This window comes from Notolabrus celidotus, chromosome 14, assembly GCF_009762535.1.
Source record: "Notolabrus celidotus isolate fNotCel1 chromosome 14, fNotCel1.pri, whole genome shotgun sequence".
NCBI classification, from domain to species: domain Eukaryota; kingdom Metazoa; phylum Chordata; class Actinopteri; order Labriformes; family Labridae; genus Notolabrus; species Notolabrus celidotus.
The window spans coordinates 26,590,879-26,607,927 of record NC_048285.1 but is presented as its reverse complement, the minus strand read 5'-3'; the positions used below and the strand labels follow the sequence as shown (position 1 = coordinate 26,607,927).

Below are 17,049 nucleotides of genomic sequence, written 5' to 3'. Positions count from 1 at the left end.
ACTTTTTTCAGTTGTTTAATCTTTCTGAAAACTTTTTTAATGTAAGTGAATAAAAACATTAAAATTAATTTGATATCTGTTTGATTAAATCTGCTAAATTCAACTTTTCATCAAGCATTTTAATCTTATGAATAGCATAGTTCAATTATTGAATACTGTGTGAAATTAACTGCACATTTTGCCAACTGTAGACATAATGTATTTGGCTTGCACCTTGTTGAGCAGCTCTTTCATGATCTCCTGTGGCCAAACCTGAACACTACATACATCTACACTGAACTGTTGGAACTGTCAGAAGTGAAAACAGGACAGACCAGACTACAGCAACCATATGAATGCAAGGGATGCAATATTTTTTTCTCATCCATCATGGTATTAATTAATTCATAATGAAGTGGTTTTAAAGAGATTGACTTAATTCTTTGTCAAAATGAGATGATGGCAATAATGGAGAACTCAACAGGCAGTGTTCATTATGAATGGGAATACTACGATGATTACCTTGATCCAGTGATTGTGGACCAGAACAAGCTCACATACAATAAATGTAAGTCTTGACAATTGATAGTATTTTATATTTCTCTATTTTGTATGAAGACTACAGTTTTTTCTTTCTGTTTCAGACTCAATTGTTATAATATTTTGGATCATTTTGGCTGCTTTTGTGGGATTCCTCTTCCTCAGTTTGAATTTGATGTCTGGCAGTGTAAACTTTTCAAGGTAAGTCCTTCAGTCTCAATGTCTAGAGTTGTGGTAGACAGAAACGGCTTTATCGACAAGAATACTACAAAAGTGTATAGTATGCATGTATGCATAGTTATGTAAACACACATATACTCTTGCTAAATAATCTACCACAAAAAAAGCTATTTTTCTAACTTTAACTTCTTTTTGTTGTAGGAGTCAGAGATCAAAAAGCAAATCAAGTCCCAGAACATCAACTGCCTGAGCTGAGCTGAATCTGAATTACAGAATCTTTGAGCAATGTGAGCCAGATTTGTTTACAATTTAGGTAAATAAGAAGAGTTGAAAATTACAATGATAATGAAGTACTTTGTTATGCAACTCTTCTCACATGATTAACTATTGTGTGTATTTAGGTACCCAGTCCTATATGTTAAAAGTAATAGGAGCAAATTAATACTATGATGCTTTAGGCAGCTGTAATATATTTATCTATTCAGTATTATTAAATCTATTCAATTCTCACACACACTCACAGAACATTTTCCTTTTAGGAACCATATGTCTAAAATCATCCACACATTTTTCAACAGGTCTGTAAATACAAATTTTATGACAGGGGGGTTACAAAAATCTTATGTTGATTCAAACAAAGCAGTGAAATGAGTAACTACAAGCTAAACTTGTAATCAACAAGTCTAATAATTGTTCATAGGTTTGATCTAACTCTTCATGGTGATGATGTCATTGCAGATGGCTCTGATGGCTGTTTGAGGCACTGAAGATTTGGATGCTTTCTGTTTCTTGCACTTGGCTCTGGTCACCAAACTGACATGAGACAGGAACAGATCTGCTGATGTGGCTCCACTCCACAACTCATGGATGTATAATGACAGCAGACCCAGGCCTGCTTCTGAAAAAGAGAAAACAACAGGCTTAAATCCATTACACTACACCTTGGAACTGAGTGACTTTCTGGCTTATACCTTGATACTCTGTGATTTCCTTTTTTTTTCAGGAGGATTTTAATTTACCTTCAGCAGTGTAAAATTAAATATCTGCATGCACATTGCAAATATTTCACGGACAGTACTATACAGCCTAACTAATGTCTTGCGATGTTTTAAGGCAATATGACAGATGTACTTCTGTGTGAAAGCACCGCCTCACTAACACTTGGTATTTGATGGAATCTACAATAAATTGTATAAAGCTAAAAGTATCTTTGTATTTTTTTTCATTCACTGCTTAAAATATATATATTTAAAATGCTATTCTAAAAAAATGTGCCCTAGCTATATTTGAACACACGCAGGGGCAATAACCCCCCTTTGTTTACATCAAAAATAAATAGTAGAAAAGTTTTAATATGTCCTGTCCTTCATTGTAAAAAGCTCTGAATCCACAATGATTAAATATTACTTGTTTTTCAGCTAAGTGATGTACTGTCTTAACTTTGATATACTGTTGGTGTACACACTGGCAGTCATAGAAAGAGTGGAGTGAGGGAGTCTGCAATAAGGCATCAGGCTCTTACCACGATCATGTGAGGCCTCTGTCATGCAGGCGGAGACAACTGCCTGGTGCAGCTCTGGAAGGTGGCCTTGGCTCTCCAGGAAGCTCATCATAATGTTGGTGAAAAGCTGCATGGTTTCCACTCTTACTGAAATGCTGGTTTCAAAGGCCCGATGGTAGAGTCGAAGAAGGTCTGCTTTCAAGCCGGGATCCAGGGACACAACATCCACAATTTCCTTGTGCTTGGCTACAGCCTTTTCAACCCAGTGCACGAACTCTTTGGTTCTGTTTTCATCGTGAGAGTCCTCCACCAAGCACCTCAGGGACCACTTGGTGAGCAGGTGTGCTGTTTCAATGGCCAACCCACTGGGGCCCAGTGTGTCTCTTTGCTGACCTGGCTGGGGTTCAGAGAGGGGAAACACAGGCTCCCAGTGAATAAAGATAGAGCTGAGGTAAGATTTACACTCAGTCAGGAGACTCTCCTCTTGTTTCTCTGTCTCAGTGTCCTCGGCCAGATTGTCTTGCTTTGTGCGGGTTTTGGAAGCGGAGCCTTTACCTCTAGCCTTCTCCTTCCCGGTCCCTGAGAAGAAAGCACAACCAAAGTATGTTTAGTGTGTTAAGAATGCAGATCCATTTAGTTACTATGAATCAGCACAAAGATTGAACTTTGTAAAATTGTGTTGAAAAGTGTTTCTAAAAGTGTTTGTCATCACAAAAATTAGTGGGAAACTTTATTTTGAATTAATTTTCCTAAATATAAGAGAACATGAAGGCAGAGGAGCTGATAATGTTAAATTATATTCTTGCAGGGTTCAATCTTTTATAGGAGTTTATAATTTCATTGGAATTCATTCAAGTTTGATCTGTGTGCATCATAGGATCACCATACTGCATCATACTAGTAGTGATGGTGAAATTACTTTTGTCTACATTTGGTAAATATTATTTCCTACTGCAATACCATCTCTGTGTTTATGTTCTTGTCTAACTTTTTGGGAGAAAAACAACCCTGAAAACATTTGTACCTGATCATGGTTAGACAGACGTGTTTACAATGAATGACACTCACCCAGCAACTCCTTCACTTTGTGCTTTTCAGACACGGCTTGTATTTGAGTTAGCAGTGCTGTTGTGCGGGACAGGGAGGCCCAGCAGTGAAGCAGAGTGAGCGCTTCAGTACCAGAGAGAGGCTGTGGATGCAGTGTGAGCCAGTCAGCCTGTTTATTTGCATTGAGAGCTGTCCCACGATGCTTCAGTATAGAGCTGAGTGTCTGCAGAAACATCCTGAGCTGATCGGCCTTCACACGGAGCCTGACGGGAGGAGATCAAACAAACACTGACACCCTTGACCAAAGACAGTTAACATTTATCATGTGTGGTTACATTTTCACCATGACACCCACAGCTGCTGAATGTCTAGTGTCTGGTTGCTTCAGAGCTTTACCTGAGATGTCTGCTGACAGTTGATGCCACACAAAGGAATTCACTGATAAGTGGGAGTGGGAGACACTTGGCGGAGCGCTGCTGTTGCTTCTCAGTCTTTCCTCCGTCCACCTGCTTCTCCTTCTGCCCAAGGTTAGTAAACCACAGCACATGGAGCAGATCTATGACGGCAGCTAACAGCTGCTGGTCTAGATTCCTGGAGGGAGAATTAGACTCAGACTTATAAAGATAATATCAAACTGACTGAAGAGGTGATTGCAGGAATATTAATGTAAAAATGCAGATCTAAGGTTAGAACTGGACTTCACTCTCTATCTTACCTTTTCTCAAGCATCTGTATTATCCATGTGAGGAGTCCACAACTCTTTGTGAGGTTATAGGCTGCTTTGGTCACACGGGTCGCCTGGCACAACACCCGAATAATCTGCACCTATAGGAGGGATACACAGCAGTAGATCTGTTTGTGTTTTTCCTTTGAAGTTCACATGTTTAATCTTAAACTGTGACTCATTTTGCAACATCTAAACAGTCAACAACCTTGGCTAAACTGTGAAAGTGTTGTGTACCTGCGAGCGTTCATCACACAGGGGGCTGCTGCTGAAACCTAAAAGGGTCTGAAAGATGCCTTGTTGTTCACAGAGCTCATAGCAGTGTCCATCACTTAGCCCTTCCTCCAGCACACTCAGGATCCACTCTCTTTCAACTTTATGCTGCAGAGAAAACAGCCCGTCAGTCACACTCCCACAGCTGACACCCCGTACAAAGACAGATAACATCAGCCTTAAAACAACAACAGAGCTGCTCCAAACAAACACATGAAGGTTAAATGTTGTTGATGGAAGAAGAGGAGTTTACTTGGACAGCCATTTATCTCTTCAAGGTCAAATTCACCAATCATGGTTAATGCCTTAAGTACAAGAAAACAACAACAATGTTGTCAGCAGTTTATGTAACACTTTACCTCCAAGTCAAAACCGTAGAAGAGTTTGAAGAACTCCGGGACTCTCCTGAAATCCAAGCTCTGCTGGGACAGAAGGAACCTGTTTAAGACCACATACATGTGGTCCTCTGGGGAAAAGAGAGAACAGGTCAATCACTGTCGAGTTAATATAATCTTTTATGAAAAGGACAATGACAAAATGAATCACTACATTTACAAGTTTGTAAATGTTTCACACAGTATGCAAACAACAAATGACTTCATGAAAGCTTTGGAGATACGCACCAGGTTTGAGCATCAGCTGAGCCACTTTGCTGATGTAAGTGGTCAGGACGAATGGCAGTCTTTGATTCTGCTGTCGAATCCCATTCTTCACCGTGTCCATCAAGTACAACATCTATTAGAAATTAAAAAAAAAAAGGCTCTTTAGCCTTCTGGTGGAGATTCTAACACATAAAACATAAAATATACAGACACATCCCTCATGACTTTTTACCTGTCTCTTCTCTCTAAAGCTAGCCCCCTCCAGGTGTTGGTAAAAGCTGCTCAGCACATGATATGCAGCTGCTCTCACTTTTGGATCGTAGCTACTTAAAGACATCAGTGTAACTCCCAGAGCATGGCTGGATACAAACTTGAGGCAGTCAATCACGCACTCTGTCAAATAGAAACAGGAGAAAATGTAGTGTTAATAAAGCAGTGATAACCCTCACTGGATATAAGCAATCACAATGTTGGAGAAATACTGTTACCGGGACGTAGGATGGCACTAAACAGAGGCAAGAGAAAACAGGGGTCATATACGTTCTCCAGGTCCTTAGCTGCATTGTTCGAAAACAGACGCTGCTTGTCATCCTGTAAAAGAAAGAACAGTATTTAAGGGTTATCTAACTTCAAACATATTTTAATTTATATCCTTTTTTAGATATGAACCTCTGAGATTCTGCAAACAATCACAGTGACAGTGAATCAATTTTCAATTTAGAAACTATCCTGCCTATCATCACAAGACTCATTAGAGAGAACATTGTTGTGGTGATGAGGATGAACTGACTCTTAAAGCCTCCTTCTTATTAAAATGTTGTTAATATGAAGTTAAGGTTGACCTGCAGGATGATTCTGCGTTGTTGGGGGAAGTGTGTAATAGTCTGAAGCATCCTCTCAGGTTTCAGCAGAGCCAACAGGTCGTCTGAGCTCGCCTGCTTCCACAGGGAAGCTCCAAGGCATTTCCTGGTCTTGTGGTGCTCCACAGCAGCCGGGCCCCACAAGAAGGATCTAGTGTTGGACAAGTGTTTGCAATTAACAAGCGTACTTGTAGCATGGTTAAAATATCAAGATGAATGTTACTTACTGAAACTTCAGCAGACTGACGTTGTTTTTCTCATATTCATGAAGAAGCTGTAACAGTGTCTGATCTGTAAACCAAAAAGAGATGTGAGGGGACAGAGGAACCACAACATGCACAATCAAATATTCAAAAACATGTTCAGCTTTACCTGAAGTACTCAGAGTGACTCCATATGCTCCAAGAAGCACAACAAAGTGGTTGATGTTACAAACTGTTGGGCATTTCTTCACCAAACACAGAAGAAGAGACACTAGTGCGTCTGAAATGACAATGAAAAGTCATTTTGTGTTTAGTGATAAAAGAAATGATTGGTCAAAGGTTTTTACTTTTCTCCTGTTGATTTTCCCCTTTAATACCTTTAGCCTGACAACTGCTAGGCTCTTCTTCAGAGTTCAACATGGTCGGCAGGAACAGAGAATGGCTGCTGCTCATCATGTGGAGCATGGATAAAGGTATCAGATCCTTCTGGACTTCACTTCCAAAGTACATCACATCCAACAAGCTTCTCAGTGTGTTCAGAAAGTGGTGGTCTCTGTAGCGGTATCTGTGGTAGGAGAGTTTGGGTTATCAAGTGCAAAAAAAGATTTCATTGTGACATTCCTGAACTAAAATCTGGAAGATAAATATCTTACTTCAGACCATTCTTGACAAAACTGTTCCACTCAGACGCAGAGATATCTTCAGCTGATGTCTGTACAAGATAAGACAAGATAAATTATGACCCATATCAAGTTGAAATATATGTTCTATACTTTTTGAATATTTGAGGAAATGAACTCACAAGTAGTCCAAGAAGTCTTTCCAGAATGCTCTGCTCCCGCTCTAACGTCTGATCCTTTGAGCGGCTGTAAGCTGTGGTGAGACACTTAAAGGCAGCACTGGTCACAGACTTCCTCCAGGTATCTTTTTCCTCTGGGCACTCGGACAGTTTCTCAGTGATGACATCTACTAGCTTCCATCTGGAAGCAAAAAGACAACATATATCTTATAACTAATGCTATAACTCAGACACAAGTATAATAAGTCAATAAATACCTTTCAAAACTGTCCACTTTCTGAAGAGCACTAGGCAGATCTTTCATCAGGTCTTTGGTCTCTTTGATGTTTGCAGAGAGTTTGATGAGACTGGCGAGCGCTTCAGTTAGTGGGGCTCCAGAGTCTTCTGCCAACTCTCCCAGAACGCACTTGGACAATTTTGAGAACAGTGCCTGCTTTAAGGCTTTCAGAACTTCATTTTGAACTGTGAAACACAGAATGGACAAAAGTTTAATTTAAAGTGGAAACAACAGAGAAAATAAAGATATAAATTATGGTGCAGTAACACAATAGAGAACTTGTTTGAGTACACACCATCCATCGGCCTCGTGGGATCCTCTCCACCTGCCATCTTCAGGTAGGCATTGATTAGTGGAAGAAACATGTCTGACTGGTCTGAGAGTTTCTCCATGTTAGCTGGCTCTAGGCACCACATCTCAAAGCAGAGGACATGTGTGGAGCAGTTCTGCAGCAGCAGCGAGCTGATGGTCAGAGTGTCAGGGCAAGGCTGCTGGAGACAATGCAGCAGCACGTCTGTGTGGATGAGCTTGGCACTGCCTGGTTCTCTGCACAAAGTCTGCAGCAGGAAGGTCTTCAGTGCAGGGCTGAAGCAGGACAGGAGCAGGGTGCCCAGGCCCTGGAGGTGTGCCTGTGACAGAAAGACGCTGTGGTCCTGGGAAGGGTTAGCATTAGACCCTGTGAGGATCTGCACTGCTGCGTCACCATAGACACTGAGCTCAGCTTGTGTGCCCTCACTGCTGGAGGAGATTAGACTCTCCTGGGGGAGAAGCAGCAGCTTGGAGACCACCTCTTTAAGATTGCAGGAGTCCATGTAGCTGTGCAGAGACAAGAGGGCCTGGAAAGGTCTTGATGGTTTCTTTGCACCCTGGGAGCTCTTTTCCACAAGTTCCTTGAGCACAGCTTTTTCTACAGCCCCAAGGTAGCTACTAACAAGATCCAGGTGATCCAGATCACAGAGAGTGGGAGCACTAGTCTTCAGCAAGGTCAAAATGTCTTCACTCAGCTGAGCACACAGGCGTTTCAGTCTGACAGGGTTCAGAGTGTGAGGAGGCAGAGCAGCCAGCTCCAGAGCCAGAAACCACTGCTCCAAACACGGATGCTTGAAGATGGAGCTCAGTGCAGACAGAAGGATCTAAAGACAGACGGTGAGAGAGTTATTATAAGCATATCCGATTTAGATTTAAAAAATACATCCAATAAGTCGTTAATTTCCAAACCTGCTCTTTATCAGCTTCTCCCACGGATGACTCGTTGATCTCCAGGAACAGACCTGATCCTTCTTGAGAGTTTTCCTCGGCTGTCTCTGAGTTTTTGGTCCCATGAAGGTCTCGTAGCTTGGACACCAAGTCCTGAAGTATTTCCATTAAGGTCTTCAGGAGGGCAAGTCCTGAGTCTTTGGGGAACTGTGCAGAAAGATAAGATGTGTTGTAAATATTTGACATAAAAGGTTATTAATTACCGAGTTTGTTTTATGATCTTACTGTGCCAAGGTTTTCCACTGTTGATTTTATGTAGAGTAAGATCTGCTTGATTGCCACTGGAAACTCAGCTAACAACATGGAAGACAGAGTTTCTTCTGCATTCTTCTTGAAGGCATCTTCAAGCAAAGTGCTCGGTCCTCGGCTGTACGCAGCTTTCAGCACTTCAGTGAATGACACTGGGGTCAATGTGCCTGTTGAAAGGCTTTCAGAGGGCTGGAACTGTGGAGAAAGGGAGATGTTATTTTGTACAGAAAGAAATCAAAGGCCCTGTTTAATAATCTGGCTCTGACAGAAACTGACCAGTTCCTCCCTGCTCTGCTGTGGTAGCCATTTAGAGTAATACTGATGAAGAGTAATGATAGATTGATGAGGAGAGGACGGGAGTTCTGAAGCCACAAGCTCTTTGTCGTACTGAAGCAGAGCCAGACATAGCGGGAGTGGCTCCCTCTGACAGTGCAGCACGTCTGACAGCACAGCAGACAAGTACTCATGTACTACCCCTGAGGAGAGAACAGATGGATCAGGTGGTTAGCAACATTACAACATGGCCTTCTGTTAGCGTTATAAATGCATCATTAAGAACGAGCTCGTTTTCTATCAAAGTGGTCCTTTGATGAAGAAAATTAGTGTCAAGCTGAACGTTGGATGTTTAAGGTAAATAAACTCTGTACCCATTTACATAATGGGATACAATTCTAGCTTGTGATACCACTTTTGCTTCCTTGAGTATAAGATCAAAGTAGTTCAACTCTTAGTTTGCTTGTTTTAGGACATCGATGTATTTCAGTTAAAGGTGTTTTACCTTTGTCTGCTGGCAGTTTGTTTCGTGCCTCCAGAGCTGCAGGGACCACCGTACTGAAGGGGAAGGTCTGGATAATGAGGTCTTCACTCAGAGCTGGCCCAAACTGCTCCATCTCACCCTCATTTCCCTCCATTATGACATCCAGCATGTCTAAGACATCTACAAGACATTGTCAGATTGTGAGACACAGTTTCACACACACACACACACACACACACACACACACACACACACACACACACACACACACACACACACACACACACACTTTATTTTATCTTGATTTCTAAATGCTTACCATCGATGTGTGAGACAGGGATACTCGCAGTATCACCCTCTTGGCTGCTCAGGTTAGCCTGCAGATAAGCTGCCTCCTGCACCAGGCTGGCAACCTTATCTGTGTATGTGTGAGAATTGCACACCAGCTTCACCAACACCTTGAGCAAGAGACCAGACGTTTATTACTGCTGTGTCATGATTCAAAATGATAACAGTTTATGGTAAACAGATGGAGATCATGATTTTAACTATGATGTTTCTTTGATGCACTCACCCTCTCCAAGAACTGGATGACAGTCTCCTGTTGGTTTGACTCTACTCTGGCCAGCTGGTCGAGCCAGAGCTCAAGCTCAGTGTAGGTGTACTCAAACACACCACTGTCCTTTAACACCTGTGTAGAAGGTAGGAAATACAAATCAGTTACAGGAAACTCTTTCAGGGAAGCACCTTTGCCTCAGCAGCTCTCACTTTATATTCCAAAATATGCAATTTTACCACAGAATGATTTTTGCTTGAGGCTCTTCTAAGCAGTGGAGGAACTATTTTTTCCTAAACTCTATTTATTTAACTGACTTTAGGAGTAATAACATGCCCTGATACTTAACCCATATATGAAATTATACATTATTCAGGTTGTGATTCAACTCTGCAAATACTGGGAGATGACCCTGTGCTTGTGTATTTATGAGGTTTTCTTCTATTAACTGATGCCTTGTTGTCTTGGGCAGAAACAGTCTGTCCAAGTTAAGTGGTAAATTTCAGGTTAGCACTTCTAATGTTTCATTATCTGCAGATCTCTGTGCAGGCTGATACAAATGTTCTAAAAGAAGAACTGATGTCCCTTACTTTAATAACCAGCATCCGTGTGGAGTTTTTCAGGTGGCTGCTGCTGCTGCTGACAAACATCTTTAGAAGCAGGTAAAGCACTGACTTCTCTCCAGATGAGGACTCTACATCTGCAACATCCTGAAAAAGAAAGCAACGTCACACGTTGGAAACAATACAAATACAAAGACGCACCTTCTAAAAAGCAATCATAGAAAATCTGAGGGTGTAACGTCACCTGTAAGCGAAACCAGGCGAACTTGCTCGCAGGCAGATCCAAGGCTAGCTGCAGTATCTGATACTGCAAAACGGGGGGGACTTCTTCCCTCATTCCTTTCTCTGACACAATCCCTGGAGAGGGGAAATAAAGGCAGAAAAGTTGATGAAACACCTACATTCTTCTTCAAATTAAGACTCGTGTATTTAAACTAAATGATAAAACAAAAGCTTACCTTTCAGTAGCTTGCTGAAGTCAAATTTGCACTGGCTAACCAGATGTGGAACAACTTTCTGGTAAAGACATATGACCTGAAGAATCAGAGCCTTCAGCAGGATCACCTCCGCCGTCTCAGCAACTGCTCATCATAAAAACACATTCAATCAGATATCTTTGCAGGTTTGGAAAAGCCTTTTAGAGTTAACAGTGTATGTGTAGCCTTCTGTGTCTGTTATTACCTGGAGATTCATTTTTATTATCCGTCTGTTCGGCACTCCCTTCACTTTTGTTTTTCTTTTCATCACCATCTGTCTTCTCCTTCTTGCTGATAGACTGCCACTTTGAGACGATGCTCGTCATATCAGGCAAAATCTGCAGGAAGCATGAGATGACATGAGTGTTTTTGGAGGAGCATTATCATTACTTGTGGGTATTAACGCAGCCCAGTCCTGAGCTTACCTTGCTGAGTTTCTCTCTGTACTGCTGCACCAACTCCTCCATCATGTCAGGAGTGTACACGTCTGAGCTGTGGCCCTCAGACTTATCCAGAAGGTACTCCATATCTTTCTTGGTTCTTTTTAAAAGGAAATTGATCGTGGACAGAGTTGTGACCTGCACTGCTGTGTTGGCGAGCTGAGGGACACAAAAGTAGATCACATTTGACAAAGAATGGTACTTTTTCAGGGATTTGTGATACTTCTACAGTACTGATGAATGTATTATAAGAAGCACTATCACTCACATTGAGGCCTTGCGTGAAGAAGGTCTTGTTACAAACAGGCGGCACAGATATCACCATGATCATAGAGAGCAGGCGAGGGAGGGGGATGACCTCACGAGTTTGAAAGACTGAGGAAATCTCTGGCTGGGCCTCATAGATCTAAGATGCAAATGTAATCCAGATAATCAGAGCTGAATACAAGCAAACACTGATGAAGTACCTCAACTACACACACACTCAAAAAAACTTGAAATCTTTACCTTCTTCAGTAACTTCACATTGTCCTGCCAAGCACTTTTGAGGCGGGGGGTGTATGAATACTGAGTCTCCTGAAAGTATCTGGCCAGCATGTCAGGACTTCCTTTCAGCACATTCACCACCAGCTCTGCCACCAGCTCATCCTCTGTGGCCTGCTTCAGTCCCACCAAGAACTGAAGCAAGACGATGTTCCCGGCCCTGATGAATGTAAATTCTTGTGATCAGCAGATGGAGTTTACAGAAGAGACATTTCACTTTGACACACTGTTTGATTACTAACCTGCCAGCTGTGCCAAAACTGGCATCATGAAAGCTGATGCCATGCTTACGAGAGCAGCACAGGTCAAGAAGGAAACTGTGAGTAAGTTCCCTGACGACAGATATCCCAGCATGCTCAGAGTCTGCAACCATCTTTAAGAGAAGGTAAAAGTTAAAAGGGAATTTCATTTTGGAAAGTTTGTTTGGATGATGATTTTGTGTTTCAACTAAGAAAGTCAAAAAGCAAAGGTCTCACTTTGTCCTCATCAGTGTCTGCATCCACGATTCCATTCCACTTATACAGAGACGCTACGTTGGCCAACACAACCGGTGTGAAAAAACGCACTTTCTGTGTTTTAGTGATGCCTTTGTTTAGGACAACCTGCAGCCACACAAAAAATACAAATATAAACAATAAACCCATAAAGTGATATTAACACAAGATGTATGAGCTGCTGGGAACTTACTCTACTCTTCAGTGTGGACAAAATGAGATTGACGATAGACAATCTGTCCTCCTTCACACTCGTACTCAGGATCTCTGGAAGGAGCTCTGCATAAACAAACAAACATCTCATCAACATACTGAAGAAAAGAGAACATTGTTTGATGGCTAATGTCTTTGTTATCATTACCTTTGATTTCCAACAGCTGTCCAATTGTAGCATTATCCCCTGACACTAAAAAGGACAGCACAAACTGGATAAAAGCCATGCGGACGTCAGGCTTTCCCTGGAGGAGTGATAAGACACAATGTAAACAAAAATAGACACATATTTACAAAATGCAAAATCTCCACAACGTGTGGGAAAAACTTCACACCTTCTTGTCTCTTCTCTTTGCCAAACCAGACAGAACCCGGTTGATTTGAATGTGACTCAGGACTTCTCTGGCAGCTTCAGGACCCTGAGATACTAAGGCTGACAGGAGATTGAGGCTCTGTCGGACAAGCCTATGGACGACACAACAGCTTGAGATTAGCAGGGAAGTGTGTGGTGATAAAACTGACAGATGAAACAACTGTATATCGAGATCATTAAAAGCACCTGTGGTTGTCTGAATGGAAGGATCCCTGCAGACGCTTCATGTAGTTGGAAACTGTCTTTTTCACGATGGCATTTCCAACCATGCTGAAGTGAGACAGGTCACTGGCTGTCCTCAGAAGAATCATCTCCAGGCACTCAAATATCAGCATCATCTGGCCAGAGGAAACATTGAATTAGAACTTCAAAGTTTTAAGAACAGGGACTCAGTCGGTTCAAGATAAAATAATACTTCAGCTCACCTCAGTCTCTATCTGCCTTTCTGTCTCAAGCAGTTTAAATATTTCTGCACACTCCATGGAGATTTTAATATAACCTTCCACCACGTCATACAGGTCAGGGCATGGCAGCTTCTTAGCTGTGGATATGAATGTCTCCAACCCTGCAGGTGGAAGAAGGTACAAAATAAATAAAGCAGAGGAGGGGAGAGCATTGAATAGCAATAAAGATAAAATACTGTCTGCAACAAAAAATAAATAAAAATCACTAATAATTTTGTGTTTGAAATAAACTATATACATAACATTACACACTCACCCCTCCTGGCTGTGGTAGGTTCCTTTAGCATGGCTTTAAACGCAGTCCCATTAAACTCTGGAACCTTCTCTTTCTTCGCCGGACTCTCTGACTCCTCTGACTCCTCACTGAGGCGCTTTTTACCCATGTTTATGTTCTTTACAGACAGGTTTCAGTGACTTCTGGTATGGTTCACTCTCCTGTCATCACAGTTCTATCTAAGTGGCCCACGTTTTAGTGTAAACCGGTGTAAACAGAAAATTGTCCGACAAAATTGGCGTCCGGTGGGAAACCTCGGGTCTGAATTTTAGTTCCGCATTGTTTAGCGTCTGGTTACTGATGTGTTCCTGAGCTGAACACTTTTACTGCACTATTCACAAAAAAAATAATATACGTTATTTAACATTACATCTACCTGCTTGATTATATACTCTTAGGCCTCAAGAGCTGTCTGAATTATCTTCTCAGTAGCCACCCCCACCCTCTGGAACTCACTCCCCTCCCATATACAAAACTGCTCTGACCCTTCAGCTTTCAAATCTCTTTTAAAAACTCACCTTTTAAAGTTAGCTTTTCATATGTGATTGTACTGTTGTGTTGTTTTGTTTGATCTGTGTTATTTGTTATTTGTTTATTTTGCTTGAATTGATTTTAACAATTGTACAGTGTCTTTGAGTTTTTGAAAAAGCACTATATAAATAAAATGTATTATTATTATTATTATTATTATTATTATTATTAGAATTATTATTATTATTATTATTATTATTATTATTATTATTATTATCTTGTGTTTAGAAATTGGCAAATAACACAGTCAGCAGCCAAACAAAACAAGAGATGTATGAAGAGGTGAGTGCATTTAACTTATTTTTGGTAAAGTAAGTTACTTTTTATCAGGTAAAAATGTTTATACACACTGTGTTATATAATGCATTTCCTGTATTGTATCTGGTGTGTAAAATGAGGATCAGAATCCGCATGATAGGCCTATAGGCCTGACAAAAAAGACGACCAGGCAAAGCAGAATTCAAAACCACATGACACAAGCACTGAACATGACTAATCTCCAACTTTTGGATGAGGATGCCCTAATACTCCTTACTTCTTACTCCTTACTCCTAATTAAATTCAGTGCAAGATTGTAAAGTGTGAGCAGCCTGAGAATTGTAGATATCCTCAGTGGCTTTTAAAGACATCACAGTTCATTAACATTGTTTTCTGACACAAGCCTGTTTGACTCATAGACTGTAAATAAAAAGGTTTGACTATGTTAGACCAACCCTATCTTTCTATTTTGCTTCGCATTATGTTTAAAGAGCAACTACCCTATAATCCAAATTCCCTTTGGTTGATTTATTTCACTTCTACTGAGTGTTTGGATTCCAGGGACATGCAAACTGGAATTATGTTTTTGAGAACTAAACTTGTTTTTAAGATTATGCAGGGATGTATGAAGAATGTTAAAGGCATGTTGTAATCTGATATAGCCTGAGCCTAAGGGGAGCCAGATAGGCAGTGCATTCGGCTTAAAATGGATATTACAGTGAAATACTAGACATTGTTTGAGCTGAAGAGAGTCACTTTTCTGTTTCAGAAATATTTGTATAGTTTAGTTTAGCAGTGAGCTGTAAAAACTGAAATTTAATGATGTGTTTCTTTCCTCCCCCAGTCGCTTTGAGCTTGTCATTACAAACCAGCAACATTTAACTATTTGCAGGATGAGGAAGAATGAGCAATATTTACTCGTCTGTGGGTATTAGCCTATGGACCACTGTGTCTCAAGCTTCATAATAGTTCATGTCTTGTAAATTTTCTGTATTCAGCACAAATATGATGATTAAGTGTCTTTATACACATTTTGTTTGTTTTAACCAATCAGTTGACTGACCATATAATAACAGACTCTATAGATTTGTGCTCTCTGAGCTGATTTGCAGATTTGTCTAAATGCTGTTTTTATTTTATACACTACAGTTTTGGCGTGTCTTGTTTTAGCATCTCTCCGTTACAGCATTATTTTGGGTTAACACACATTTTGCAGAAACCATGTAGACATAGCTGTGGTTCAGCTCTGTAGCCTATTTGGAGAGTGTGTGGTTTACAACAGAAGTGTAGCCTCTTCTCAGTTATTCTCTCCACAAACATTTGCAGGCACTTCTAGCTGAATTTCAGAGCTGGGTAAAAATTACAAGGGCTGTGCTGTTCTGTAAAGCTACAGAAACTGAAATCTAAAAGATATTTTAAGTTGGGGGGATCTTCCATTTTCGATGTCAAGGTTTGTTTTAGTACACGATAACTACTTTATGAAATCATCTTTAAAAAGAAGCAGTTTATCTGCAAAATAAACTCAATAATGAAGTCTTAAATCATTTAGTTCTACTACTTTGCTAGACTCATAGAACACTGAAAGACTTTTGTTTCATATTACACACATCTTCAGTCAGTGTCTGTTTTGAAAGATACAAATGGCATGTTTTAGTGGAAAAAAATCTAAGTATAGTTATGATAACAGCCTTTTCCATTTTAAAAGGAATGGCAGCACAACATCTGTGCAGTCTGTTCTTGTGATCAGATTTTCTTGTGAGTTGTTACTCAGCTGCATGGCCACTGGGGGTCACTATCGCTTGGTTTGTGGTTTGTCTTAATCTCTTAATCCACAAACACTGCACTGATAAGAATTTGTGGGTAGCTCACTGTCCAGATTATTCCAGAAGAGTCAGATAGAGTTCAGTCAGACAGTCACCTTTTCATCACTTTTAGGGGTTGATACAAAATGTTGTGTTGACTTGTTGTTTAGTCTTAGTGAGAGGCCTACTCATTGTGTTGAGACATAATCATTAGGATCCCGTGAGATGCATGCACCAGTCTGCTGTTGTTTGGGATGATACTTTGGATTGTGTTGATCTGATTACAGCTCACTGTAAGCTATAAAACACATCTGTCTGTGGTGCACAAACCACCAAAAGACATATTTAGGCTGAAGATCCACTAAAACCAGACCAATGTGGCTCTGCATGTTTTACACTGCAGTCCATTTTCTACACCAAGACTGTGTGCTGCAGAAAAACTACAGTTTGATTACACAGCTGTCTCCACTGATATGTTGCCAAACATAAACTTTTCTTGGAAAAGGATTTAAATGTACCTTTCAAGTCCCAACCTCAGAGATACAGTATGTTGAAAATGTCAACAGATAAATGTTCTGAGGCACTCACTCTCACTTTTATAGTATTTCTATAATTAAATATAAAATTTGGGCCAAAAGTGTAAAAAGTGCTTGAATGTTATTGCCTGGGTGCTCTGATGCAACAGTTTGTGACTGTAGGATGTCCATAGTTACTCACAGATCTAAGTGTTTAGTGAATGAAATGCCTGCAAGGCATGGCAAGACAGATTAAAGTAGATCTTAGAGCAATGATAAATCCTGTTTTAATCTCTGCC

At 40.7% G+C, this 17,049-nt stretch overlaps 1 protein-coding gene across 1 annotated transcript; it reads right to left on the bottom strand.

Moving 5' to 3' along the window:
- Nucleotides 1–1,278: 1,278 nt before the first annotated feature.
- urb1 (URB1 ribosome biogenesis homolog) lies at nt 1,279–13,885 on the bottom strand. The gene is made up of 39 exons (XM_034701155.1): nt 13,627–13,885; nt 13,332–13,471; nt 13,093–13,244; nt 12,869–12,998; nt 12,682–12,778; nt 12,514–12,599; nt 12,303–12,428; nt 12,069–12,199; nt 11,791–11,986; nt 11,552–11,689; nt 11,269–11,442; nt 11,049–11,181; nt 10,826–10,948; nt 10,612–10,724; nt 10,395–10,514; nt 9,823–9,939; nt 9,568–9,706; nt 9,270–9,428; nt 8,768–8,967; nt 8,468–8,686; nt 8,204–8,389; nt 7,281–8,118; nt 6,966–7,170; nt 6,712–6,889; nt 6,563–6,621; nt 6,287–6,474; nt 6,079–6,189; nt 5,934–5,997; nt 5,689–5,857; nt 5,335–5,437; nt 5,079–5,239; nt 4,868–4,979; nt 4,604–4,710; nt 4,209–4,352; nt 3,963–4,072; nt 3,644–3,838; nt 3,269–3,510; nt 2,222–2,779; nt 1,279–1,597 (listed from the first exon to the last, which is right to left on the bottom strand). Exons 1-39 carry the CDS (start codon nt 13,751–13,753, stop codon nt 1,407–1,409), a joined length of 6,741 nt encoding a protein of 2,246 aa, XP_034557046.1. The 5' UTR covers nt 13,754–13,885; the 3' UTR covers nt 1,279–1,406.
- Between the last annotated feature and the right edge of the window lie 3,164 nt (nt 13,886–17,049).